Source organism: Bubalus bubalis, chromosome 7, assembly GCF_019923935.1.
Source record: "Bubalus bubalis isolate 160015118507 breed Murrah chromosome 7, NDDB_SH_1, whole genome shotgun sequence".
NCBI classification, from domain to species: domain Eukaryota; kingdom Metazoa; phylum Chordata; class Mammalia; order Artiodactyla; family Bovidae; genus Bubalus; species Bubalus bubalis.
In genome coordinates, this window is record NC_059163.1 from 25,549,063 (window position 1) to 25,575,631 (window position 26,569).

The following is a 26,569-nucleotide window of genomic DNA, read 5'->3' on the forward strand; positions in this document are numbered from 1 at the left end:
CTTTACCTCTTATTTTATTATTGCTGTTGTTTTTTACTTTTTACTTTACTTCTTTATCTTCTGAAAAATGGGGATGACAAAAATACCTAATCCTAACCCTAACCCTATAGTAGAGGACTGCCGTAGGAATAAACACAAGAGAATGCAATAAAAGTGCTCAGTGCAATGCCTGGTACATAGTGAGTAATCAATATATTTCATTTATTAGTACTTAACGTGCAGGAGCTTCCCAGGTGGCTCAATGGTAAAGAATCTGCCTGCTAATGCAGGAGACTTGAGTTTGATTCTGGGTGGGGAAGATCCCCTAGAGAAGAAAACGGAACCCACTCCAGTATTCTTGCCTGGGAAATCTCATGGACAGAGGAGCCTGGCGGGCTACAGTCCATGGGGTCGCAAAGAGTCGGATGCGACTGAGCACACACACACACCATATGCAGAAAGGTAGTTTATTATTTGGGACAAAATATTCCTAAAAAGTTTTAATTGAAAAAATATGAATTCCGTATCAATACAGTAGTATTAAAGTTTTCTTTATATGCCTTATTTTCTCACAGAATTTCAAAGACTTTTCATTTGTTATAACTTCAATTCATTTTAAAAAATGATATTAGTTATTAATAAAAAAGTGATGGTAATTAAATGTAAATTCTTGTGAATGCATAATGAAGAAAAAGAATGTCCATATTTTTTGTTAGGACAACTGAACAAGTTCCTTACTTACCAATTACTTACTTATAACTATAGATTAAACTGTCATTGGCAATCTCACAGACAGTAAGACAGTTTTATTAAAACTAAGCTTCACAAAGGCTATGTAATGAAGTAAGAGCTCTTAAATACTCTGGGTTAAATTTTAATTGAGTCAAATCTTCTGCCAAGCACTTTGGCAAACTGGTATTCATCAAAAGCCATAAAAATGCAAATAACCCAGAAAAAAGTTACACTTGAAGATGTTAATTGTTCTTTTTGTTTTTTCCCTTGGTTATTTGGTAACGGCTTTATTGACATATAATTCACATTTCAGATAATTCACCCATTTAATGTATACCATTCAGTAGCTTTTAGTAACTTACTTAGAGTTTGCAACCATCACCCCAATCAACTGTAAAATATTTTCATCAAAAAGAAACCCCAAAACTTTTACTCATTTCCCAATCACATCCACTAATCTACTTTCTGAGGCTTCCCAGGTGGCACTAGTGGCAAAGAATCCGCCTGCCAATGCAGGAGAGGTAAGAGACATGAGTTTGATCCCTGGGTCAGGAAGATACCCTGGAGGAAGACATGGCAACCAACTCCAGTATTTGTGCCTGGAGAATCCCATGGACAGAGGATCCTGGTGAGCCATGGACCAGAGGGCCATAATGAGTCGGACATGACTGAAGCCACTTAGCACCTGCACAATCTACTCTTGTCTATAGATTTGCCTATTCTGAACATTTCATATAAATAGAATCATTATGCTAAAGTAAAAGCAGCCAGCCACAAAAGACTGCACATTGTTTACAACGGTTATCCATGTTACACCATATATCAGTACCTCCTTATGGCCAAATATCATTTCACTGTATAGACATTTGACCATGCATTCAGCAGTTGTGTGTGTTGTCTGTGTTGTCTCCCTTTTCGGACATTATAAATAATGCCCTTCTGAACATTTACATACAAGTTTCTGCATGGACATGTTTACATTTCTTTTGACTACATACCTGGGAATGGAATTGGTATTATTCTTACAGTACTGAAAATCATAAGCAATTTCACTGTCCAACAAAGAATGGTATTATGCAAAATAAATGTTGCCTATGTAGAAGGAAGACCATGCAGCCATACAGACCATGCAAGAAAAAGGATGCGTGTGTGCTAAGCCGCTTCATTTGTGTCAGACTCTGTGTGACTCTATGGACTATAGCCAGCCAGGCTCCTCTGTCCATGGGGATTTTCCAGGCAAGAATATTGGAGTGGGTTGCCATGCCCTCCTCCAGGGGATCTTCCCCAATCCAGGGATTGAACCTGTCTCTTCTGTCTCCTGCATTGGCAGGGGGGTTCTTTACAGCTAGCGCCACCTGGGAAGTCCGGGATTAAAAAAAAAAAAAAGGCAAAAAAAAAGCAAAGTAGGACCCTCTTAAAATCCTTTCTGGGTTTCCCTGCCCTGTTCTGTCATAGGGACCTGCCCTCTGCCTCTGACCTCAGAGCTCTCCCCCTCAATTCTCTGAAGACCAGCCACACTGCTTTTAGAGATTTTTTAAAATATCTAAGATCCAGAGTCTTTGCATTTGTTTCCTCTGCTGGTATCACACTTTTCCCACTTTGATGACCAGTGGTTTCAAGTATCATCTTAAATGTCTCTTTCTCAAAGAAACCTTCTCTGATATCCCTAACTAGTCTAGGATTAGGTGTTTCCATAGCAGCCTGCAATTTTCCATCTTAATACTGCTGTTTATTCAGTCAGTGATCAAGTATTGAGAACCTTTTACATGCAGGAATACACGGTAAAATAAAACATGCAAGACCCCAGACATCCTAGACCTTATATTCTACAGAGGGAATGCAACGTACAAGTAAACAAATCACCCTACTGGGTGATTTTAGTTAATGATAATTAGTTCCACGGTTTTCCTCTGTGTTTGGATAGTAAACTCCAGGAAGGTAGAAGCTATTTGTATTAGTTACTTCCAGTTTGCTAGAGCTTATTAGCACCTAGCTGGCTGAATAAGCTAAAAACAAATTTAAGTGACTGTTAAAAACAGGCATATAAAAAACAAATGGAAAACACAAATGTAACTACTTCTGTAAACAGTTCAGTTTGAGGGTTTCTTTCCTTTTTCAAAACTTTCTGTAATTCTACTATTCTTTTTATAACTACAATTTTAAAAGATAAGCAAAAAATCACCAAAGTCCGTAAAGAAACCCCAAATAAAACACATTTATATGTTATCACATACTCATTAACAGACGTGGTGGTAAACCTACACTGAAATACTCAGATGCGTTGGTTAACAGTATAGAATTTCCTTGGCGCCTTACCAAGTAGGTTCCCGGCTGCCAGCAATGTAATTTACTGTTTTAAAAGAAAAGGTGCTTAAGAATATGCCCCCCGCAATTTCCCCGATCTCTAATACACTTGAGAATCTCCCTACCCAGGACGTGGCAGCAAAAAAAAAAAACAAAAAACAAAAAAACCCTGAAATTCTATTTTTCTGTCAACGATGAGAAGAGAACACAGAACTTTTTGCGAGGTCAACAAAGGACGCAAGACTTTTACACAACAGATCGCCGGCTTTTCCCCAAAAGATCCTTTTACAAGCCCCAAAGACAAAAGATGGGCTGGTAAAACCAGGTAGCCCTAGGTTTGGCCAGGAGAGCATCCAGATAAAACCCCACCCCCTACCAGAGCACTCAGCCTGGTCTTTCTTTCCCCTGGGCGCATGCGCAGCGCACTCTCCTGCCTCCTCACGCCTTTTCCAGCGAGTCGAGTAGGCGCTTACGTCACCGTGCCGGCGAAGAGAAAACCCTTCCGCTGCTCCCCGGAAAAACGAGTCCACGCACCTTTAGCTTTCCTTACCACTCCTCCTACCCCAATGCCAAAGACTTTCCCAGCCCGTTGCCAGCATCCCACCTTTTTGCCGAACTTCTGAGTACGTTCGTTGGGCGGAAAAGGCGGCGGAGAGGGAAAAGTGGGAGGATGAGAGACCAGACCAGGGTTGTTTACGGAGAGTGAGCGAGTCTAGGAATCGGTCCGCGAGGGCGGAGCCGAGGAAGCCGGCACTTCTTTCCCTCTTCCCCTCCCTCCCCAGCCTTCCCCGCGAGCGGACGCGGCATCGCCTCTGTCTCGCTTTTTTCTTATTTTTCTCCCCCCTTTCCCCTTCCTTTTTTTTTTCATTTTTCCCCCTTCCCCCCCTTTCACCATTTCCCCTTGGAGGCGCTTCCCCTGGGCAGGGGCAGAGCCGGTCTCACCCCCCGCCTCTCCCCGGCCCCCGCCGCCCTATGGCGAGAGGGAACCCCCTCCCCACCCGGGCACAAGCGGCGGCGGTTGGAGGAGCGGGACCGGCGGCGGCGGCCTCAGGTCCGGGGGCGTCATGGAACTAATTCGCTGACCAACCCACCGGCTGCAGCCGTGCGTCCCGCTCGAGCGCCAGCGCCCGTGCCCTCCGGCCCGCTTCCCCCTCTTCTCCCTCCTCTGTCGGCCCGGTCCTGGTCCCGCGCGTCTCGTCGCCGCGCGCAGAGGAAAATGAGGTGGTAACGGGCCCCCGGATGACCCCTCGTCACCACTTTGAGGTCTACAGTTCTGCCGGGGAGGAGGAGGAGGAGGAAGAAGAGGAGGAGAAGGTGAGGGGCGGGGACGGTCCCCGCCACCCGCGCGCGACCCCCTCCAGCGCCGCGCGCTCCGTCTGGGAAATCTGCCGGACACCCCCCACCCTACCCCTCTCACCAACAACTCGGCACCTGCCCAGTTTGGAAACAGCTCCGCTGGGTTCCCTTTCGGGCCAATTTTTTTCCGTCAGCGCGTAACTTTTTTTGTAGCTGCAGCAAATCGCCTCCTAGTGCGCGTTCTAGGCTCCGCGAGCCCGGGGGATACACAAAGAAGGGGACACACCCCCAACCCCAGACCTCAAGGGGCCCGGGGGAAGATCGTTCACTATGCAAAGCAGGCGGTGCCGGGGACGGGACGGGACGGGGCGGGGGGGGGTGGGGGGGCAGATGATGGGGAGAACCTGCGGGAAGGCGGGGGAGAGGAACGTTACCCTTGGTTTTGGGTGGGTGGGGAGATCTGGCGAAGGAGCTGAGCTTAGAGTTTGCACCCTAAGGGCAGATAAGAAGACCGAAAAGTTGAAGAGGGCGGAAGGCCCTCTGCCGAGCTAGTGATTCCACTGCAGATCGTTTGGGTAGGAGTTGCGAATTAGATAGCAAAGTAGTGGAAGGGTATCTTTCCGGAGGTAGGATGGCATCAGACTGGAGATCTTTGAATGTCAAAAGTATTCAACTTTTATTCTGTCGGTGGGAGCCACTCAGCGTTTGAACAACAGCAGTGTGACATGATGTTAATAGTAACACTTGTTGAGGCTTATTATTGGACAAGCATGGTTCTAAGTGGTTTGGAACTTACTGAATCTTCACAGGGGTAGGTGGGTCAGAAACATTTTACAGATGAGGGAAACTGAGGCTCCATAAAATTTATTTTTCCTACTAGATGACAGCCAGGACACGGTATCCAGAATTCCATCCTAGGCAGTCTGACTGTGCTGTACAGTCTGTATCTCGGAAAAAATTAAAGTAGTGTTATCTGCTTCTAGCTTTTCCAGGTCATTTGTGGCAGACAAAGTAGAAGGGAACAGACAAGGAAGAATGGACAGGATTCAGATTTGCTAGTCTGGGACCAGACATGAGAAATTCCGAGCTTCTGAACTAGAAGTTTCTAAATACTGATGAAGAGCAGACTAGTAGAATCAGCGTGTTTGGGGAAGGTGCACTTGGATGGTTTGCAGTTAAACTGAGTTAATTGAGTTTTCATGGCAGTGTGACATACTAGTTTAGAATGGAACTCTCAAATGTTTCTTGGTTAAGATTGGAAGCTTAACGATGTGTACATGTTTTATTCTGATTGTATGCCACCATCAAAGGTGAAAAGTATTCACCTTTCTGTACATGTTTCTTCGTCTTTAAAAGAGGCTTAATAAAAATACAAACTTAATAATGTGCTTCCCTGGTAGCTCAGTCCGTAAAGGGTCTGCCTGCACTGCAGGAGACCTGGGTTTGATCCCTGGGTCCGGAACATCCCTTGGAGAACATCAAGCCCATGGAGTTGAAAGAGTTGGACACAACTTGGTGACTAAACCCCCACCACCAAACTAATACCGTTCTTTGAGTTTGAGGAGTTAATATGGCAGTATTTTGAACAATACCTGGCCAAGTGATAAGCACTTACTATTTTTTAGCTAAGCACTTAATAAGTGTAAACTATTATTATTATTTATTTAGCACAGTGCTGAACTCGGGAGAGTGTTTGCCATCAAGGTTAATAGGAGAGACCATCCTACAGATAATCAGTTACACAGTAAAGTTATCCACTTCAGCAAACTTAACATTGATACTTTTACTTTTGTCATATCTGTCGGAATTCTCATTATATCAGTTGACCCAAAAGTGACCCTCTCTCTACAGGATCCAGATATTGAGTTTATATCTGATCTGCAGTAGCCAGATCAGATACTGCAGTTTCACTTTTCTGTAGGTTGGAAAATCTGGAACATCCCCACGGATGTTCTCCATGCTTGTATTATTTATATCCCATTTTTTTGAAGTTTAAGGAAATATGACATCTTTGTTATGTTTCCCTGTTGTGTTTTGTTTTGTTTGTTTTTTCTGTTGATATGGTGTAGGGCTTCCCTTGTGGCTCAGCTGGTAAAGAATCCACCTGCAACACAGGAGACCTGGGTTCAATCCCTGGGTTGGGAATATCCCCTGAAGAATGGAAAGGCAGCCCACTCCAGTGGCAGAATTCATGGACTGTATAGTCCATGGGGTTGCAAAGAGTCGGACAGGACTGAGCGACTTTCACTTCACTTCGTGGCGTGTTACATTGATTTCTGAATATTAAACCAACTTTGCATTCCTGGGCTAAATCCCACTTGGTTATGGTGTGTAATCCACTTTTTATGTTTTCAAATACAGATTGCTAGTATTTTGTTGATGAATTCTGCCTCTGTATTTAAAAGAGATATATATTGGCCTACAGTTTTCCTACTGTAGTCTTTGGTTTTGGTAGCAGGATCATAACTGGCCTTATAAAATGAGTTGAGAAGGATTCCTCCTCTTTATTTTTTGGAAGAGTTTATGAAGAATTTGTCTTAATGTTTCTGTAAATGTTTGGTAGAATTCATCAGTGAAGCTATTTGGGCATGGGGTTTCTTTAGTTTGTCTTACTAATTTTATTTTATTTTTGTCTTACTAATTTTAGAAAGCTGGCAGATCCTAGTGAGCCACCCTGGTGAGAGTACCTAAAGGAATGAAATAAGTTTTGACAAGAGTTAATTAATTACTGATTAAAATTAGGTTTAGAAGAAGTCTTAGAACCTAAAGAGTTCAGTCTGTATCCAGTATAGGTATTTCTTCTAAATAACCTCTTGACAGGTGATTATCTAGTTTACACTGGTGTTTCTGAGGTTGATATTTATGTTTACTTTAAATGAAATTATTGTGAGTCTGTTTATCTCAGATTGTGGAGAATTTGAGAAAAGTACCAAGGCAACAAAATTGGAATCTCAGAACATCTCAGCAGAGTATAACAGTAAATGGAATTTGACAAGATGACTTTGTTTAAAGAAAGAATGCATTTGAAGTCCTGAACAAAGATGTAATGTCCTCCCCCAACCCCAAAAAAGGCACCAAAAGCCCCCCGCACAATGAGGCAGGGAGATAGAGAAGTTTGCCTAAGAGTGTACCTTAGAAAGTCTTAGAGTTTTAGCTGAGCATAAATTTTGTCTCGATAATTCAATAGTTTCTTTAAAAAAAGTAGCTAATGATCTTAGAGGGCATTAATAATTAAATTGGTGCTAATTTTGAAGAGCTAAAATCATGTCACATGAGGAACTCTTGAATAGTTTTTCATTTCTGCAGAGGATGAACTGATGAGCACGATAACAGCCTTCAAACATTTGAAGGCTTGATCTTTGAAAGAGATCAGACTTTGGTTATAGTTTTTTGGTTTTGGCCCCAAGGGCTGAAATGAGCCTTTGATTCTATTTCTGTTTCATCAGGACACTGCTGTGGGCCCAGTGGGTTACGAAAACATGATATTGATGGATATGAATACAAAGGAATTTATAGGGAAGATAGTTCTTGGAAGAAATTACCTTTTAGATGGATCTTTCAGGATAGTTTTTATTTTCCACTAAGTTACTTAACTTGTTTCTTAAAAAAGCGCTTCATGCTTGGTATAAAAAATTTGCAAAAAACCCAGAAGTTTAAAGAAGCAAAAAGAAAATCACTGTCCTGTTAACCAGAGGCAGTTTGCAGTAGGTTAAGCAGTAAGTTAGTGAAATATGTGGGGTGATTCATAGGGAAGAGGATATTAGCTAGAGTTGGGGCAGAGGGAACACAGAAATTGAAGATTAGGCTTGTATATTTTGTTTTTTCAGATTTTAATTTTTATAAAAAATTAGGGACTTTGTGTGTTAAAACTATCTGAAGCAAATAGGTAATACAGGTATGTAGTTGATAAAATGGAATAGTTATTCAAGGTCTTCAATGAAAAACAGCATTCCCCTGCTGCTTGACTTCCCCACTCTCTTCTCTCCTCATTTCCTAGAGGTTTTCTCATTCCGTAGAGGTTAACCACTCTTAGCTTTTTCTCTTGTTATTTAAAAATCGTACTTTCAAATAACTACTGCTGTTTTTTGATGTTTGAGTTTTAGATATTATTTATGTTTTCTTCTGAAATATAAAGATGAGGCTCTCATTCTGCCTTCTAGCTCCCTCATCCTACCAGTGTAGTTTTATCACAGTGTTTGTGTTGAAATCTCTATTCAGTATTTTCATTATTATTGCTTTGTAAATATTGTGGTATATTATTATATTTCAGTTCAGTTCAGTTGCTCACTCGTGTCTGACTTTACGACCCCATGTACTGTAGCACGCCAGGCTTCCCTGTTGATCACCAATTTCTGGAGCTTGCTCAAACTCATGTCCATTGAGTCGTCATTGATGCCATCCAACCATCTCATCCTCTTTCATCCTCTTCTGCTCCTGCCTTTAATCTTTCCCAGCATCAGGGTCTTTTCTAATGAGTCAGCTCTTCACATCAGGTGGCTGAAGTATTGGAACTTCGGCTTCAACATAGTCCTCAGAACTGATTTCTTTTAGGATTGACTGGTTTGATCTTGTAGTCCATGGGACTCTCAAGAGTCTTCTCCAACACCACAGTTCAAAAGCATCAATTCTTTGACTTTCAGCTTTCTTTATGGTCCATCTCTCACATCCATATATAACTACTGGAAAAACCATAGCTTTGACTATACGGACCTTTGTTGGCAAAGTAATGTCTCTGCTTTTTAATATGCTGTCCAGGTTTTCATAGCTTTTCTTATTATATTTTCTTATATTTACTTTCTTGCATAATCTCTTTTTCTGAATTTAATAACCTTTTTTAGTTGCTTTGTTGTTGTTCAGTCACTAAGTTGTGTCCAACTTTTTGCAGCCCCATGGACTGCAGCATGCTAGTCTTCCCTGTCCTTCACTATCAGTGGGAGTTTGCCCCAAAAATCTATCTGCCAGTGCAGGAGACTCCAGAGATGCAGGTCTATCCCTGGGTCAGAAAGATCCCTTGGAATAGGAAATGGGAACCCACTCCAGAATTCTTGCCTGGAGAATCCTATGGTCAGAGGAACCTGGCTGGCTACAGTCCATAGGGTTGCAGAATCTGAGCATGCATGCACATACATGTCCATTGAGTTGGTGATGCCATCCAACCATTTCATCCTTTGTTGCCCCTGCCCCCTTCTCCTCCTGGCCTCAGTCTTTCCCAGCATCAGGGTCTCTTGCAGTGAGTTGGCTCTTCACATCAGGTGGCCAAAGTATTGGAGATTCAGTATCAGTCCTTCCAATGAATGTTCAGGGTTGATTTTCTTTAGGATTGACTGGTTTAGTCTCTTTGCTGTCCAGGGGACTCTCAAGAGTCTTCTCTGGCACCATAATTCGAAAGCATCAATTCTTTGGCAGTTAACTTTCATCAAATCTAATTACGTTTTTTTCACATCCTTCCACAGTGTCTCCAGTTTTCTACATACAGTTAAATCTCTGTGGTTTCCTTTTTTTTTTTAACTTTAATGTAGAAACATCTCTCAGACTCTCAGATGCTTTGCGCTGATCTAGACTTTGCTTTTTAGACTTGCTCATTTTAGAGTGCCAGTTACCTTGCATGCTAAGTCACTTCAGCTGTGACCGACTCTTTGCAGCCCTGTGGACTGGGGCCTGCCGGGCCCCTCTGTCCATGGGATTCTCCAGGCAAGAATACTGGAGTGGGTTGCCATTTCCTCCTCCAGGGGATCTTCCGAACCCACGGATCAAACCCACATCTCTATGTCTCCTGCATTGGCAGGTGGATTCTTTACCACTAGTGCCAGTTACCTTACTGTTGGGCTTTCTAGATTGGCATTGTCAAGTAGAAATTACTGCCTTGATAGAAATGTTCCTTTGCCGTACTGTCCAGTGCAGTATTCACTGTCCACATGTAGCTGTTTAGTACTTGAAATATGGCTAGTGTGACTGAGGAATTTTAACTTTATTCAGTTCTGATTTTAATAGCTACTTGTGTAGCTAGTGGATGCTCTATTGGGAAGCACAGTTCAGGATGGTTTCATACTTAAGGGGATAGTTTCATACTCAGTGGAAATGGTTTTTTTTGTTGTTTTGTTTTTTTTTTAAATGAAGAGACTGCTTAGCCCTTATCTGATTAGATTTTAAACAGGAATATTTGGGACAACTAGTTCTAAAAATTTCTAGTTTAAAAAGCCTATGACTTAGTTTTGACACATTGATGTTTTGATCAAAGTCCAAAGATTCTGTCAATTATATGGTCATGTTTTTGTCTCTTTATAACTGAACTTCAGATTTAAAGGGAGAATGTTTTAGATAACTGATGATTATTGTAAACATTTTAATATATGGTATTTTAAAGAGTTGTAAAATCCTATATTGCCTCATAACATTTTTATTTTATGAATTGCTTAATATGTACCAACATATTTATACAATGCTACACTTACTATATATGTGTAATTAAATATAGAACATTTTTTATATTTGCTTTTATAGGTAGCTACATCAAGCTGGGTGGCAGGCAGATCCATAGGATATCATGAAGTTTCCAGGGCCTTTGGAAAACCAGAGATTGTCTTTCCTATTGGAAAAGGCAATCTCTAGGGAAGCCCAGATGTGGAAAGTGAATGTGCCGAAAATACCTACAAATCAGGTAAAGATTTCTCTCTCTCCACTCTAGATAGGTGGCTTTTATTACTACTATTATATGTAACAATATCTTGACACTGAATTGGAGAAATACGTATATAAATATGTATATAATACATAAAGATATTCTTTATATGAGAAAAAATGAACTGTTTGCTTTTTTGTTTTATCTGGGTTGCACCTTTAGGAAGATAAGTATGTCCCTTCCCTTTCCTTGTAGCACAATACTTAGAGTAGGAGGCCTTCTTTATTTCTACGTACATAGCTCACCTTAGAGGCTGAACATAATCACATCCTTATCTTTAGTGATCAAAAACTTTTTCCTTCATAAATATTAGTAGAGAATTACATAACCTACTAAGGTCGTGTCAGTGTTGAAAACTTCTAGAAAGATAATCACCAGCTTACCTCTTAATTACTGTTGGCTATATGCCTTTTGCTGAGCACCGAAGAATTGATACTTTTGAACTGTGGTGTTGGAGAAGATTCTTGAGAATCCCTTGGACTGCAAGGAGATCCAACCAGTCCATCCTAAAGGAGATCAGTCCTGCGTGTTCATTGGAAGGACTAATGCTGAAGCTGAAACTCCAATATCTTGGCCACCTCATGCGAAGGGTTGACTCATTGGAAAAGACCCTGATGCTGGGAGGGATTGGGGGCAGGAGGAGAAGGGGATGACAGAGGATGAGATGGCTGGATGGCATCACCGACTTGATGGACATGAGTTTTGGTGAACTCCGGGAGTTGGTGATGGACAGGGAGTCCTGGTGTGCTGTGATTCATGGGGTTGCAAAGAGTTGGACACGACTGAGTGACTGAACCGAAGATATGCCTTTTCTCTTAGAAATTTCATATAATTAGAGTTTTGTTTTTTTTTTTTTTAACAAATAGCTGTGAATATGTCTACTCTCCAAAATTTACTGGTATAACATGAGAGTGAAAAACTTGGCTTAAAGCTCAACATTCAGAAAACGAAGATCATGGCATCTGGTCCCATCACTTCATGGCAAATAGATGGGGAAACAGTGGAAACAGTGTCAGAGTTTATTTTTTGGGGCTCCAAAATCACTGCAGATGATGACTACAGCCATGAAATTAAAAGACGCTTACTCCTTGGAAAGAAAGTTATGTCTAACCTAGATAGCATATTCAAAAGCAGAGACATTACTTTGCCAACAAAGGTCCGTCTAGTCAAGGGTATGGTTTTTCCAGTGGTCATGTATGGATGTGAGAGTTGGACACTGAAGAAGGCTGAGCGCTGAAGAATTGATGCTTTTGAACTGTGGTGTTGGAGAAGACTCTTGAGAGTCCTTTGGACTGCAAGGAGATCCAACCAGTCCATTCTGAAGGAGATCAGCCCTGGGATTTCTTTGGAAGGAATGATGCTAAGGCTGAAACTCCAGTACTTTGGCCACCTCATGCGAAGAGCTGATTCATTGAAGAAGACTCTGATGCTGGGAGGGATTGGGGGCAGGAGGAGAAGGGGACGACAGAGGATGAGATGGCTGGATGGCATCACTGACTCGATGGACGTGAGTCTGAGTGAACTCTGGGATTTGGTGATGGACAGAGAGACCTGGCGTGCTGCGATTCATGGGGTCGCAAAGGGTCGGACTGAGCAACTGAACTGAACTGAACTGAACACATCGTTTATCCCTGGTACCTAGCTTTGTGCTTGGGATAAAGAATATGGCGAATAAATTTTCAGTATGTGTAAGCAAATGACAGTATCTAAGCTTCCCTGGTAGCTTAACAGTGAAGAATCCCCCCTGCAATGCAGGAGACTTGGGTTCGATCCCTGGGTTGGGAAGAATTCCTATCCCCTGGAATAGGAAATGGCAACCCACTCCAGTATTCTTGCCTGGAGAATTCCGTGGACAGAGCAGCCTAGTGGGTTGCGGTCCATGGGGTCATAAGAGTCGGACATGACGTAGTGCTAAACCACCGCACCATAGGTTATTGATGTCTATGTGCTTTTTCTAATTCCAGCCTACTTTTATCTTCTTTCCCACAAGCTGAAGAAATATTAGTGTTACCTAATTGTCGTTTAGGGAATTGGAAAATTAGTTAATCTGAAAGCCTTTTATACTAGGAGCATTTGCATGTGTCATCAAATACATTTAATATCTCACTTGATCCTCTGAGGGCTTCCCTTATAGAGCCCATAAGATTGCACACACTTGATCCTTTGAAAAAGGCAGTAGTCCCAAATTGCTCAGGATTTCAAATAGTAAGTAGTAGAGTTATAATTTTGAACCTGAGGCAGTTTTCTTCCCATTATACTTTTTATTTTTGTATGCTTGTGTGATTCAGTCATTCAGTAAATGTTTAAGTGTGATGTTCTGAGCACTGTTCTAGCATTGGGGATACAACTGTGAGAAAAACAGAAATTTCTGCTCTTATGTTCTGACATTCTAATAAGCCTCAAAGCTTTATTACATCTGCTTTTAGAACCATTTTTTTCTCCTATTATCTCAAGTCATCATGCAACCAGCATGCATGATAAACTTTTATAACATGGTCTTTGAAGGTGATTTCTATCAAGATGATAGTATATTGCTATATTGTCACTTATTCTGACCTATTTTTATAGATATTTTAACAGATATTATTAAGGTGTAATACCAGAGAACAGAACAGGATCAGAACTTCTAAGACGGATCTGTTTAAGGTTTTGCCTTTGGTAATGCCAAGTAGAAGCCCTACTTAGTGTTAGTCACTCAGTCGTGTCTGACTCTTTGTGATTCCATGGACTGTAGCCCTCCAGGGCCCCTCAATCCACAGAATCTCTAGGCAAGAATGCCGGAGTGGGTTGCCATTCCCTTCTCCAGGGGATATTCCAATCCAGAAATTGAACCTGGGTTTCCAGCCTTGCAGGCAGATTCTTCACCATCTGAGCTACCAGGGAATCCCAGAAGCCCTACTTAGTTCCTGTAAAATGTATGTGGGCTTAGTCTGAGGGTGATAGGAAATAAGATAGAGATGGGAGTGAAGAGCTATAGGGGCTGAGCCGCTTGACAGAAGAACCTCAAGGCCACTTACCTGTTCTAATTCTTTTATTTTCTTCTGCAGCTCTCAGGGACTGGTTTTCTACTTCCCTTTTCACAATTTCTTCTAACTGTGATTTCCCTCCTTTTTCACTCTTTGCATAAGAGAAATAGTCTTGTCTCTAAACCAATTTTTTTATTTTGGGGCTTTTTTTTTTTTTTTTTGGTGCTGGTTAAAGCGGAAAAATAAAATATTTTTAAGCTTTTTCTCCTCTAGTTTTCTTCTCCCCACCTCTACTTTCACCTAAACACTACTACAAGGTCATTTTCTTAAAATTTTCATCTCCTGTCTTGCAGTTTAGGACAGAGTAGAGTGGTCACGCAAGAATATATTACACATCTATCACTTCCCTTCAGTTTGCTTCTACAACACTCTGTTCTTCACATATGATAGCACACACTATTATAATTTCCTGATGATTTGACTTTAGTTTCAGTTCAGTTGCTCAGTCATGTCCGACTCTTTGCAACCCCATGAATCGCAGCACGCCAGGCCTCCCTGTCCATCACCAACTCCCAGAGTTCACTCAAACTCACGTCCATGGAGTCAGTGATGCCATCCAGCCATCTCATCCTCTGTTCGTCCCTTCTCGTCCTGCCGCCAATCCCTCCCAGCATCAGAGTCTTCTCCAATGAATCAACTCTTCGCATGAGGTGGCCAAAGTACTGGACTTTCAGCTTTAGCATCATTCCTTCCAAAGAACACCCAGGACCGATCTCCTTTAGAGGGACTGGTTGGATCTCCTTGCAGTCCAAGGGACTCTCAAAAGTCTTCTCCAACACCACAGTTCAAAACCATCAATTCTTTGGCGCTGAGGTTTCTTCACTCTCTCACATCGTACATGACCACTGGAAAAACCATAGCCTTGACTAGACAGACCTTTGTTGGCAAAGTAATGTCTCTGCTTTTGAATATGCTATCTAGGTTGGTCATAACTTTCGTTCCAAGGAGTAAGTGTCTTTTAATTTCATGGCTGCAGTCACCATCTTCCATGATTTCGGAGCCCAAAAAAATAGTCTGACACTGTTTCCACTGTTTCCCCATCTATTTGCCATGAAGTGATGGGACCAGATGGCATGATCTTCATTTTCTGAATGTTGAGCTTTAAGCCAGCTTTTTCACTCTCCTCTTTCACTTTCATCAAGAGGCTTTTTAGTTCTTCCTCACTTTCTGCCATAAGGCTGGGGTCATCTGCATATCTGAGGTTATTGATATTTCTCCCGCAATCTTGATTCCAGCTTGTGCTTCTTCCAGTCCAGCGTTTCTCATGATGTACTCTGCGTATAAGTTAAATAAGCGGGGTGACAATATACAGCCTTGACGTACTCCTTTTCCTATTTGGAACCGGTCTGTTGTTCCATGTCCAGTTCTAACTGTTGCTTCCTGACCTGCATACAGGTTTCTCAAGAGGCAGATCAGGTGATCTGGCATTCCTATCTCTTGAAGAATTTTCCACAGTTTATTGTGATCCACACAGTCAAAGGCTTTGGCATAGTCAATAAAGCAGAAATAGATGTTTTTCTGAAACTCTCTTGCTTTTTCGATGACTTTAGTTTACTGGCATATAATTGGCACACAGTAAATGTTTGTTAAATGAATGTTTATTATCATCTTTTTATAATTCATTCAGGCCAGAGAAGTTATTTTATATATTAATAGTACTTTCAAGTACACAACAATTTTGTTACAAATTCAGGGGAAAAAACTGAAGACTGGTTAAAGTGACATGTACTTTCAGACATACTTTTTTTAATAGATACAAAGATAAATCTGCCTCAGACTGTTTATATAAAGATGATTTTCATTAGAATTTTGAAAATCTAAGGATCCTTAAAGGCCATCTAATTTTGTGTTTCCAAATGTAGGATCTTGAATCACTGGGCTCCTCGGTGTATGAGAATCACCAGGAGGTGTCCTGCAGATTCCTCTTCCAGACCTACTGGACTTGGGTAGCAACTATGGGAATTTGTATTGTAAAAAACATCATAGTTTTGTTATAGCTCAGTTGGTAAAGAATCCGCCTGCCAGGAGACCCCAGTTTGATTCCTCGGTAGGGAAGATCCACTGGAGAAGGGATAGGCTACCCACTCCAGTATTCTTGGGCTTCCCTTGTGGCTCAGCTGGTAAAGAATCCGCCTGCAATGTGGGAGACTGGATTCAATCCCTAGGTTGGGAAGATCCCCTGGAGAAGGGAAAGGCTGTCCACTCCAGTATTCTGGCCTGGAGAATTCCATGGACTGTATACCCCGTGGGGTTGCAAAGAGTTGGACATGACTGAGCAGCTTTAACTTCACTTTGTTAATATGTGTTAGGTCTGGGAAATATTGATTCGGTCTAATCACATAATAAAAAAAGTTTTTTGACATCTGTGATAAATGATCCTCTACTTTGTCTATTCCACCGTAGAAAAGCTCTACCAGTTATTGGAGATTTTTTCATGAATTGAATCTGAAAACTGCTTCTTACAGTTGGCTACCTGTTGGTTCTAATTCTGTACACTGAAGCAGTACAGGATAAGTTTGTTCTCTTTTGTCTACTTATAATCCTTTTAAGCTTGAAAAGTCCTCTCTTCCAATTATATATCCTTTGTTCTTGAACCATTTTTCACTTGACAAGGTTTCCCCTTTTTACCATCTACTTTTTTCCCCTCTGCATACACTCTTTTTACCATGTTTCTTAAATCATGATATTTGAGTTGTGCTCATTAATAAGCAGTAGAATGAAACTATTACCTCACTTTATCTTGGCTTGATAATTTCATTAGTATAGCCCTAAATTAAAAAAAAAAAATTGTTTTGGCAGTAATGTCTTGTTGTTGGCTTATTATACTGAACTTGTTTTTAAAACCTTTCTGTTTTGTTTCTCTGCTTTTAAGTAGAATTTCCCTTATCCTAGATGTACTTTTTAAATTTTTAACTTAGATGCACTGTTTCTTAAAATTTTAAATTGTTGACATTTATCTGTTGATAAATTGATGCTGGCCCATTTTTCTAGCTTTAAAATTATTACCTAATATATTGGAGCTTCTCTGGTGGCTCAGAAGTAAAGAATCCACCTGCAGTGTGGATCCCTGGAGAAGGAAATGGCAACCCACTCCAGTATTCTTGCCTGGGAAATCTCATGGACAGAGGAGCCTGGTGGGCTACAGTCCTAGGGGTCACAAAGAGTCGGACACGACTTAGTGACTAAACATCATCATCATCTAATATATTCAGTTCAGTTCAATCGCTCAGTCGTGTCCGACTCTTTGCGACCCCATGAACTGCAGTATGCCAGGCCTCCTTGTCCATCACCAACTCGAGTTTACTCAAACTCATATCTGTTGTGTTGGTGATGCCATCCAACCATCTCATCCTCTGTCATCCCCTTCTCCTCCTGCCCTCAATCTTTCCCAGCATCAGTCTTTTCAAATGAGTCAGCTCTTCGCATCAGGTGGCCAAAGTATTGGAGTTTCAGCTTCAACATCAGTCCTTCCAATGCACATTCAGGACTGATTTCCTTTACGATGGACTGGTTGGATCTCCTTACAGTCCAAAGGACTCTCAAGAGTCTTCTCCAACACCACAGTTCAAAAGCATCAATTCTTCGGTGCTCAGCTTTCTTTATAGTCCAACTCTCACATCCATACATGACTACTAAAAAACCCATAGCCTTGACTAGATGGAGATGGACTTTTGTTGGCAAAGTCATGTCTCTGCTTTTGAATATGCTGTCTAGGTTGGTCATAATTTTTTTTCCAAGGAGTAAGCGTCTTTTAATTTCATGGCTGCAATCACCATCTGCAGTGATTTTGGAGCCCCAAAAAATAAAGTCTGCCACTATTTCCACTGTTTCTCCATTTGCCATGAAGTGATAGGACCAGATGCCATGATCTTTGTTTCTGAATGTTGAGCTTTAAGCCAGCTTTTTCACTCTCCTCTTTCACTTTCATCAAGAGGCTCTTTAGTTCTTCATTTTCTGCCATAAGGGTGGTGTCATCTGCATATCTGAGGTTATTGATATTTCTCCCGCAGTCTTAATTCCAGCTTGTGCTTCCTCCAGCCCAGCGTTTCTCATGATATACTCTGCATGTAAGTTAAATAAGCATGGTGACAATAAACAGCCTTGACATACCCCTTTTCCTATTTGGAACCAGTCTGTTGTTCCATGTCCAGTTCTAACTGTTGCTCCCTTACCTGCATATAGGTTTCTCAAGAGGCAGGTCAGGTGGTCTGGTATTCCCATCTCTTTCAGAATTTTCCACAGTTTATTGTGATCCACAATAACAGTCAAAGGCTTTGGCATAGTCAGTAAAGCAGAAATAGATGTTTTTCTGGAACTCGTGCTTTTTCGATGATCCAGCAGATGTTGGCAATTTGATCTCTGGTTCCTCTGCCTTTTCTAAAACCAGCTTGACTATCTGGAAGTTTACGGTTCACGTATTGTTATATCCTGGCTTGGAGAATTTTGAGCATTACTTTGCTAGCGTGTGAGATGAGTGCAATTGTGCAGTAGCTTGAGCATTCTTTAGCATTGCCTTTCTTAGGGATTGGAATGAAAACTGACCTTTTCCAGTCCTGTGGCCACAGTTTTCCAAATTTACTGGCATATTGAGTGCAGCACTTTCACAGCATCATTTTTGAGGATTTGAAATAGCTCAACTGGAATTCCATCACCTCCACTAGCTTTGTTTGTAGTGATGCTTCCTAAGGCCCACTTGACTTCACATTGCAGGATGTCTGGCTCTAATATATTAACTTTGTCATTTTTGAACCATCTGTAGATTTGGTAAATAAATACATCTGTTTTGCCCCTAGGTTGGTTTTTTTCTTTTCCTTAAGTAAACAGTTTCTTAAAGTATATATAGATCATAGAGTGTACAACTCATAAATTTTCACAGAATGACACTAGCCACATTACCAGCACCTTCAGAAGCTCTTCTTATGTCTTACATTTACCATCATCTATCTTTTCCCCACAAAGAAACATTAGCCTATATATATCAGAGATTAGTCTTTCTTTGTTTTGAATTATATTTATATATGGAATAATAAAATATGTCCTGGGCTGCTTTGCTTAGCATTATTATTTATTTTATTTTTTTTGGTGTAAGATCTCATCATAGGGATTCATTTATCCATTCTTCTATTGATGATCATCAGAGTCTTTTTGTGTATGTCTTTTGGTGAACATGCTTGTACATTACTGTTGAGTATATTCTTAGAAGTGGAAATGCTAGAACCTAGAATATGTGTGTTCTCAGGTTTAGCAGATACCACCAATTGTATTACTTACCCCAGTTGTTACACCACTTTTACACCGCATTTTTTTTTCTTTTTACTCTTACAGCAGAGTATGAAAGTCCCAGGTTGCCCTGCATCCTTGTGAACCTTGATATTGTCTGTCTTTTTCATTTTAGTTATTCTCTCGTGATTGTGTTATAGTGTCACATTGGGTTTTAATTTGCATTTTCTGGGTAGCTAATGAAATTCAGCTTTTCATGTGCTAATTGGCCATTGACTATCTTTTTTGGTGAAATGTGTGTTCACATCTTTCACCTGGATTCTGTTGATTTCCTTTTTAAATTGTTAGAAGTTTTTTGTTTTGCAGGCTCTGTGTATTATACATATCTTCAGCTCTGTATATGTTGACTTTTGATAAATAGAAGATCTTAATTTTTAATGACCAAATATCAGAAATTTTTTCCTTTTTGCTTAGTCCTTTTAAAGAAATGTTTGCCTCACCCGAAGTAATAAATTTTTTTTTTCCCTTTGTGATATGATGTGAAGTAGGAGTCAAAAATAATTTTTCTCCATTTAGAAAACCAGTACTATTGATTAGAAATACAGTTTGTGCCACTGCCCCATAATGTATTTTTGTTATTAATGACGTGACTGCTGTATATGAGTAAATACATCTGTGGGTCAGTTTCTTGCCTCTCTTCATTGATCTGTTCACTTCTCTTAAATACCACACTGCCTCAGTTATTGTAGCATAATAATGTCTTTGGTGGCATATACTTTTTTTTTTTTCCTTAACAGTTGTCTTGGCTGTTTTAAGCCCTTTGCTCTTCTGTATGTATCAATACTTTTAATACACTTACCAGTTTTCAAAAAAACAAAAAAATTGTGGAGTTTTGGTTTTACTGAATCTGTAGATTGATTTGGGGAAGAATGAACATGTTTATGAGTCTTCTAATCCATGAACATAGAGTATTTCTCCATTTTTCTTTAAAGATGGTCTTCAGTTTCTTTTAATAATGTTTGATAATTTAGGTTTATTCCTGGGTATTTGAGACTTGTTGAGGCAATTACAAATGATATCATTTTAAATTTTTTATGTGCTTGCTTCTGTATGCTGGTGGATTTTTATATAGACCATACTAAATTAACTAACTTAGTAGTTTGCAGAGTCTCTAGGATTTTCTGTGTAATATACTCTGTCATGTCAAATGTGAATAATTGTGGTTTTATTTCGTTCTTTCCAGTCCTTACAACTTTCTTTTTTTTCCTGTTTTTCAGAATTAGCTAGGGTTTCCAGAATACTGCTGAAGTCTCCATTTGAGGAGAAAGCTTTCAATGTTTTACCATTAACTCTACTAGTTGCTATATATTTTTTAATCTTTATCAGATTAAGAAATTCCTTTCTCTGCCTTAGTTTGCTTGGAGTTATTTTTATGAATAAGTGTTGACTTTTTATACATCATTGGATTTTATTAACATTTTGGCTAGGAATCTTCCATCTAAGGTCATGGGTAAGGTTGGTTTGTAATGCCTTTATTAGATTTTCATGATAAAGTTATGCTGGCTTTGTAAAATGAGTTGGGAATTATTCCTGCTTTTTTTCCCCCAGTGCTCTCAATTTGTTTAAATTGATACTATTTCTTTCTTAAATGTTGGATGGTTTCACTTCAAAGCCCCTGGGGCCTAGAGATTTATTTGTGGGTAAAACATTTACTAATTAATATCTTTGGTAAGTATGAGGCTAATCAGGTCTTCATTTAAATGTTGTCTCAGTTTTGGTGAATTGTGTTTTTTAAGGAATTCATTTCATCTAAAGTTTCAAATTATTTGTATAAAGTTACTCAAAGTATTCTCTCTTTAACATTCCCTTTTTTATTTCTTAGTTAGCATGTAGTTTTTCTTGATCACTCTTTATAGGTCTGTCAGTCTTTCAGTTCTGTTGATTTTTCCCTATTGTACATTCTTTTTTTTTTTTTAAGTTTTGCTCTTTTTCCATTATTTCTACTTTTTTTGTATAGTTTTCTGTTCTTTATCTTGAGATATAGATGCTTTATCTCAAGAGAAATGTTTTCTTCTTTTTTAATTCATTTAGCACTATAAAGCATCACTGTCTACTCTTACTGAGTTTGTTGTTAGATTTCATATTAGGTTCTTAATTTGAGTTGTTACATGTCTCAGTTCTAAAATTTCCCTTTTGGATTTTTTATAGATTTCATTTCTTTAGTGAACATTTTCATCTTCTCATCTGTCTTCCTTCCTCTCTGTTTGTGTATCAAGTCCTTTTCTGATAATGCAAAGACCAAGATCTTTTTGTTGTCCCCCTTTTTTTTCTCCCTTGTTTTTGATTACTTGGTTCTTTGTCTTGTCATGCCTGGTTATTTTTGATTGGTTGCTGAACATCATGAGAAATTGTAGAGGCTCTAGATGTTTTTTTTTTCTGCAGGAGGGTTCAATCTTCCCAGTGCTGGGCAAACTGAAGAAGAAGCTTGAATCCATTGAAGGACTGTGCTGATGGGAGGCTGGGTTGCTGTTGAGTATGGCTTCATCTATTTCTGGTTGTCCCCAACTTCTAGAGAGTAGCCAAGGATTCCAGCAGAGAGCTTGGAGTGTTTACTAGTGCCCTTATTCCTGGAAGGGTGCTACATTCTTCCCTGAGCTCATTCTTACTTTTCAGAGACTTTCTGCTTAGCCACTTAGAGCCTTGTCCTTCCCAACTTCAGAATTTCATTCAGAAGATTAATTAAGAGGAAAATCAGCTGAGTGTCACATTCAGATTTCTGACCCTCCCTCTTCCCGCTACGTTCTTGGCTCTTCAAGTCACCAAATTTTGACTCTTGCCTTGTAAGACTCCCCAAAACTCTGTTGGTTTCTTTGCTCATACTTTACAGCTCTTGCCATACTCATAAGATGGGCAGATGCCTGAAAGGGGAAGCTATGCAGAGTGTTGACTCATCTCTAATTGTTGCCTCCTCTCTGGAATCTCGGCTCCTCAAGGCCTGGCTGTCCTAGCAGTTCTGATGCCTTTCTGTCACTGTTAGTGGCCTTTCTAGCTGTTCTCAGCTAGAGTGTAGGTTTGCTGCTCCCTACTCAGTCATAGCCAAAAGCAGTAAGGTGATTTTTTTAAAAGGTATTGAACAGTTGTGACAGATGATGATATGGGAGCACAGGAAAGTACTTAGCCCAATTTGAGTAATCAGGAAAAGTGTCTGGTAGGGAGTGATGGTTTAAAAAGCTCTTAAAGGATAAATAAAAAAGCAAGTAAAAGAGCAAGAAGTGTGTTTCAACCAGAGGGAGCAGTGATATAAAATACCATTACAGGAGTAAGGAAGAAGCCATAGATAGAAGTACTGCTCTTATGCGTTTTAAGGCAAAAAGGGATGGAAGGTGAGTGAGGCTGGAGAGGTAGGTCAGAGAGGGATTTGCATGCCCTGCCTGGGGGATTATACTTCATCTTTGAGGTAATGGTGAACCTTTTAGAGTTTAAAGCTAGACGGAATTTGTGTTTTAATAATCAGAATAGCAGAAAGCTCTGTGTTTTACCATGTTGAATCAAACCATTATAAATTCTCTTTGGGATCAGTTGTTCAACCACTATAATTCTCTTAACCTTATTTGAGCAATCCATATAAGAGAAAACAGATCTCTTGATTAGGAAATATGAGTGAGTCTTTGCAAACTGATCTTCTGTGGGAGTTTTTTGGTTTCTGTTAGTTTTGGCTAGTAATGATAATACTAGCCATGCAAGAATGCTTTCTTGGCTCCATTCTCAAATTTGTTAATACAAAGTATGTTAAAGTCCATAGAGTGTCATGTTTTCTTTCATAATTATTTGCATTATAATTGGTTTGAAAGAACTGTTTATAAGTAACATTTTGTAAATTTGTTTCTTCTGGCATCACAAACCACTGGGTATTTGTAAAGGAAGGAAAGGACAAAACTAACGTTTAACTGCTATTTGCATTCTCTGTGTTTCACACAAGTTAAATCACTTAGTTGTAATATGTAGATCTCTATTTAGCTATGTTCTCGTGTGTTATACCTCTCCTTACAGCACATTATGTCCTCCTTCTGTGAGACTTCTTACAGTTATATGTTTGTGTTATTTGTTAACAAATAACACAATGTCAAACACGGATAGTCACATTATGTGACTATCTGTAAACATAATGTCAAACACAGATAGTCACATTATGTAATGTAATCTGTTATTTAGGGATTTTTCCCCCCCTATATCCGACCTGAAGGTATTGAATTAATGCTGTTTTTGCTCCTTATTGCTCTTCTAGATCACTGTTCTTTCACTTCCCTAAAAGCCTACCCACTTGCATCAGATTGTATCACCATCTGCCTCTCCTTGTATTAATTTATTTCATTTTCATCGAATTGTTCAGATGGCTTAATTAACATGGCTATTTTTTTTTTTTGCATTTTTAGATAAAAGCTCCCCTTTGTAGAAATTTAATTTCTCTTGAATGTTTAATTATCTCTATCTAAAAGTTTTGTGGCTGCTTCAGTTGGTTCCCAGGGACCTGTAGGGGCTCCTGGTCCAGCTCCTACAAGTAACACCTCATGGCTCTGTGGAAAATGGAATATTTTAAAACCAGTACCCAGGGACTAGCTGTAGGGCTGTGTCTACTTCCTCCCACCTCTAGAGAAGCCATAGATCCAGATAGTATTTTGCTGACTTTTTCAGACTCCTCCTTTCAGAGTGAGGATCCAACTGCTGGCTTTAATATCCTGGCTTTAATAACCTAACTCCAGGTTCCTCTGTCAAGTTGGAAAGTAGTCTCTTTAGGACGTTATTTTCCTGTTACCCCGTATATCCCAAGCATTTCAAGCCCACAGCTTCAGTCCCATGAGCAACTTTATGTTTCTTTTCAATTCATTGAATTGTATCACTAGTTGTCAGAGTATCTGTTCTAGCAGTCTTTTCCATCCACCTTGATTTTTATTTGCAAATCTGAGGAGCTTAACACTAGGTTATTGTGTTGACATTAGTCCTGTTGACATTAGTTGACTCCAGGTTGACATCCGTCCTGTCCTTCAGAGTAAAGTTCACAGGTTTAAAATACTTAGTTCTTTTCCTTGCCTTGCGAGTGATCACCCCCTGCCCTCACTCTTAAGATACAAGGTAGTTGCTGTCTTCTCTTAGAGCCTTTTGTCCTACTCCCACACTAGGCCAGGCGCCCTTCCAGTGTCCCCCCTCACCCTGTGCATACCTCTGTTCTCATGTTACCGTATTTTATTAATGATTTCTGATTGTTTGCCTCATCACGAGGCTTTGCTTTAAAGTTCAAACAGGGAGATTGTCATTCTTCATTGTATTCCCATGGCCTGTTGTATGATCCAGACTTAATGTTCATTAATATGAACTGAGTTAAATGTCTTGAGTATCAGGTGTTTTCAAATTATTGTTCATAGTCTTAACACCAGTTTGGTGGTGAGATATTAATATAAAAGGTTGTAAACCATCTTTGTCTCATTTTCTTGTCAGTATTTCTTGTGTAGTATTCTAGAGTCAGTTTTTATATAACAAAAGGAATTGACCAGGAGGCAAATATATATGGCAGTTAACCATCATAAATACCAGTGATAACTGAGTTTAGAGCTAAATATAAAAATTATGTATGTGTGATTAGTTGATTTGGCCACAAAGAAATACTTTACTTTTGGGGTCAAAGCTGAAAATTGACAGAGGAGTTGGAATAAAGGAAACTGGCTAGTGCACTACCAGAGGTTACAAGGAGCACCTGGCACTGTTCTTGCAACGCTAAAGAAAACCAAGAGAAAGGAGAGAAGGAATTCTAGCTGAAATGCCTATTTGAGGAGATCCACTGTCAAGATGTGCAGCCTTTCATACTTTAATAACTCTTAATGCATCTCTCTCTGATAGAGGAATTAATTTCATAAAGTTGACTCTGAGTGATCAGGAAAAAGGGTTAAGCTGTGGTCTTTGTGCTTTCTGAGGAATGAGATAAATAATATATTTTTAAAGAGATTTCCATCCAAAATGGTTATGATGGTGAATCCTGCAGTGCTCAGGTTAAACCTTTACTTGTCTGGAACCCTCACTTCTTGAAAATGGTCTTTTCCACTAATCACGGAGCCTTTTCTGTACTTTTGTGTGTTTACCTGACAGCAATACTTACCACTCCAGTGTTCTTGCCTGGAGGATCCCAGGGACGGCAGAGCCTGGTGGCTGCCGTCTGTGGGGTCGCGCAGAGTCGGACACGACAGACGCAACTTAGCAGCAGCAGCACTACTTACGTATATCTGTTCTATTTATTAGTAGTAAATTAAGTATTACTAGGTTTGTTTTGTTTTTATGATTCCTATAAAACTGAAGAGTAAATAAATATTGCTTTAAAGTATGTACCTTTTGAAAATTAAGCCTAAATCCAAAACTTAAAAATAATATGTAGGAAGATTAAAATGATAATAATCCGTGTTTGTATAGTAATCTCTAATGATAAATTCAGATTAATTTCCCCTTCAGTATCCTTTCATCTTTAAATGTATATTCATCTCTTGTCCCTGGTATCTTTCATTTATTCCTATCGAGTTTAGTTTTGTTTTTAATGGACTATCAATCTGTTATCATGGCCCATTTAAGATAGTTTAATGTCTGTTTGCTGCCTTAGAAAGAAATTCTCTTATTCTTACTAAATTTTCTTATTCTCAGGAATTGAGAAAACTTAATTCCAAAATTACTATTAGTTTGTAACAATGTTACCTAAACTTTAAAACCTTAATTTGATTATATAGATTTGTGGTGTGATGACATCGTGAAAATTTTATTTCATAAATAAGAGAATACTGGATATTGATATTAAATGCTGTAACTAGTACACTGCAGTTCAAAACAATCAATTCTTAGGTGCTCAGCCTTCTTTATGGTCCTACTCTTATATTCATATATGACCATTGGAAAAACCTTAGCTTTGACTATATGGACCTTTGTTGGCAAAGTAATGTCTCTGCTTTTGAATATGCTGTCTAGGTTGGTCATAACTTTCCTTCCAAGGAGTAAGCGTCTTTTAATTTCACGGCTGCAGTCACCATCTGCAGTGATTTTGCAGCCCAAGAAAATAGTCTGTCATTGTTTTCATTCTTTCCCCATCTATTTGCCATGAAGTGATGAATCCGGATACCATAATCTTAGTCTGTTGAATGTTGAGTTTTAAGCCAACTTTTTCACTCTCCTCTTTAACTTTCATCAAGAGGCTCTTCACTTCCTCTTTGCTTTCTGCCATTAGGGTGGTGTCTTCTGCATATCTGAGGTTATTGATATTTCTCCCGGCAGTTTGGATTCCAGCTTGTGCTTTATCCAGCCT

At 39.7% G+C, this 26,569-nt stretch overlaps 1 protein-coding gene across 3 annotated transcripts in view; it reads left to right on the top strand.

The window, feature by feature from the left end:
- Positions 1–3,835: 3,835 nt before the first annotated feature.
- CCNI (cyclin I) overlaps positions 3,836–26,569 on the top strand; it is a 38,754-nt gene continuing 16,020 nt past the window's right edge. For 2 of the 3 annotated variants that reach the window (XM_006059938.4, XM_044945746.2), the window contains exons 1-2: positions 3,836–4,329; positions 10,813–10,969. In XM_006059938.4, coding sequence (XP_006060000.1) covers positions 10,856–10,969 — 114 coding nt within the window. In that variant the 5' untranslated portion in view covers positions 3,836–4,329; positions 10,813–10,855. The remainder of the gene's footprint in view (positions 4,330–10,812; positions 10,970–26,569) is intronic. The other variant, XM_044945745.2, reaches the window with a different exon arrangement.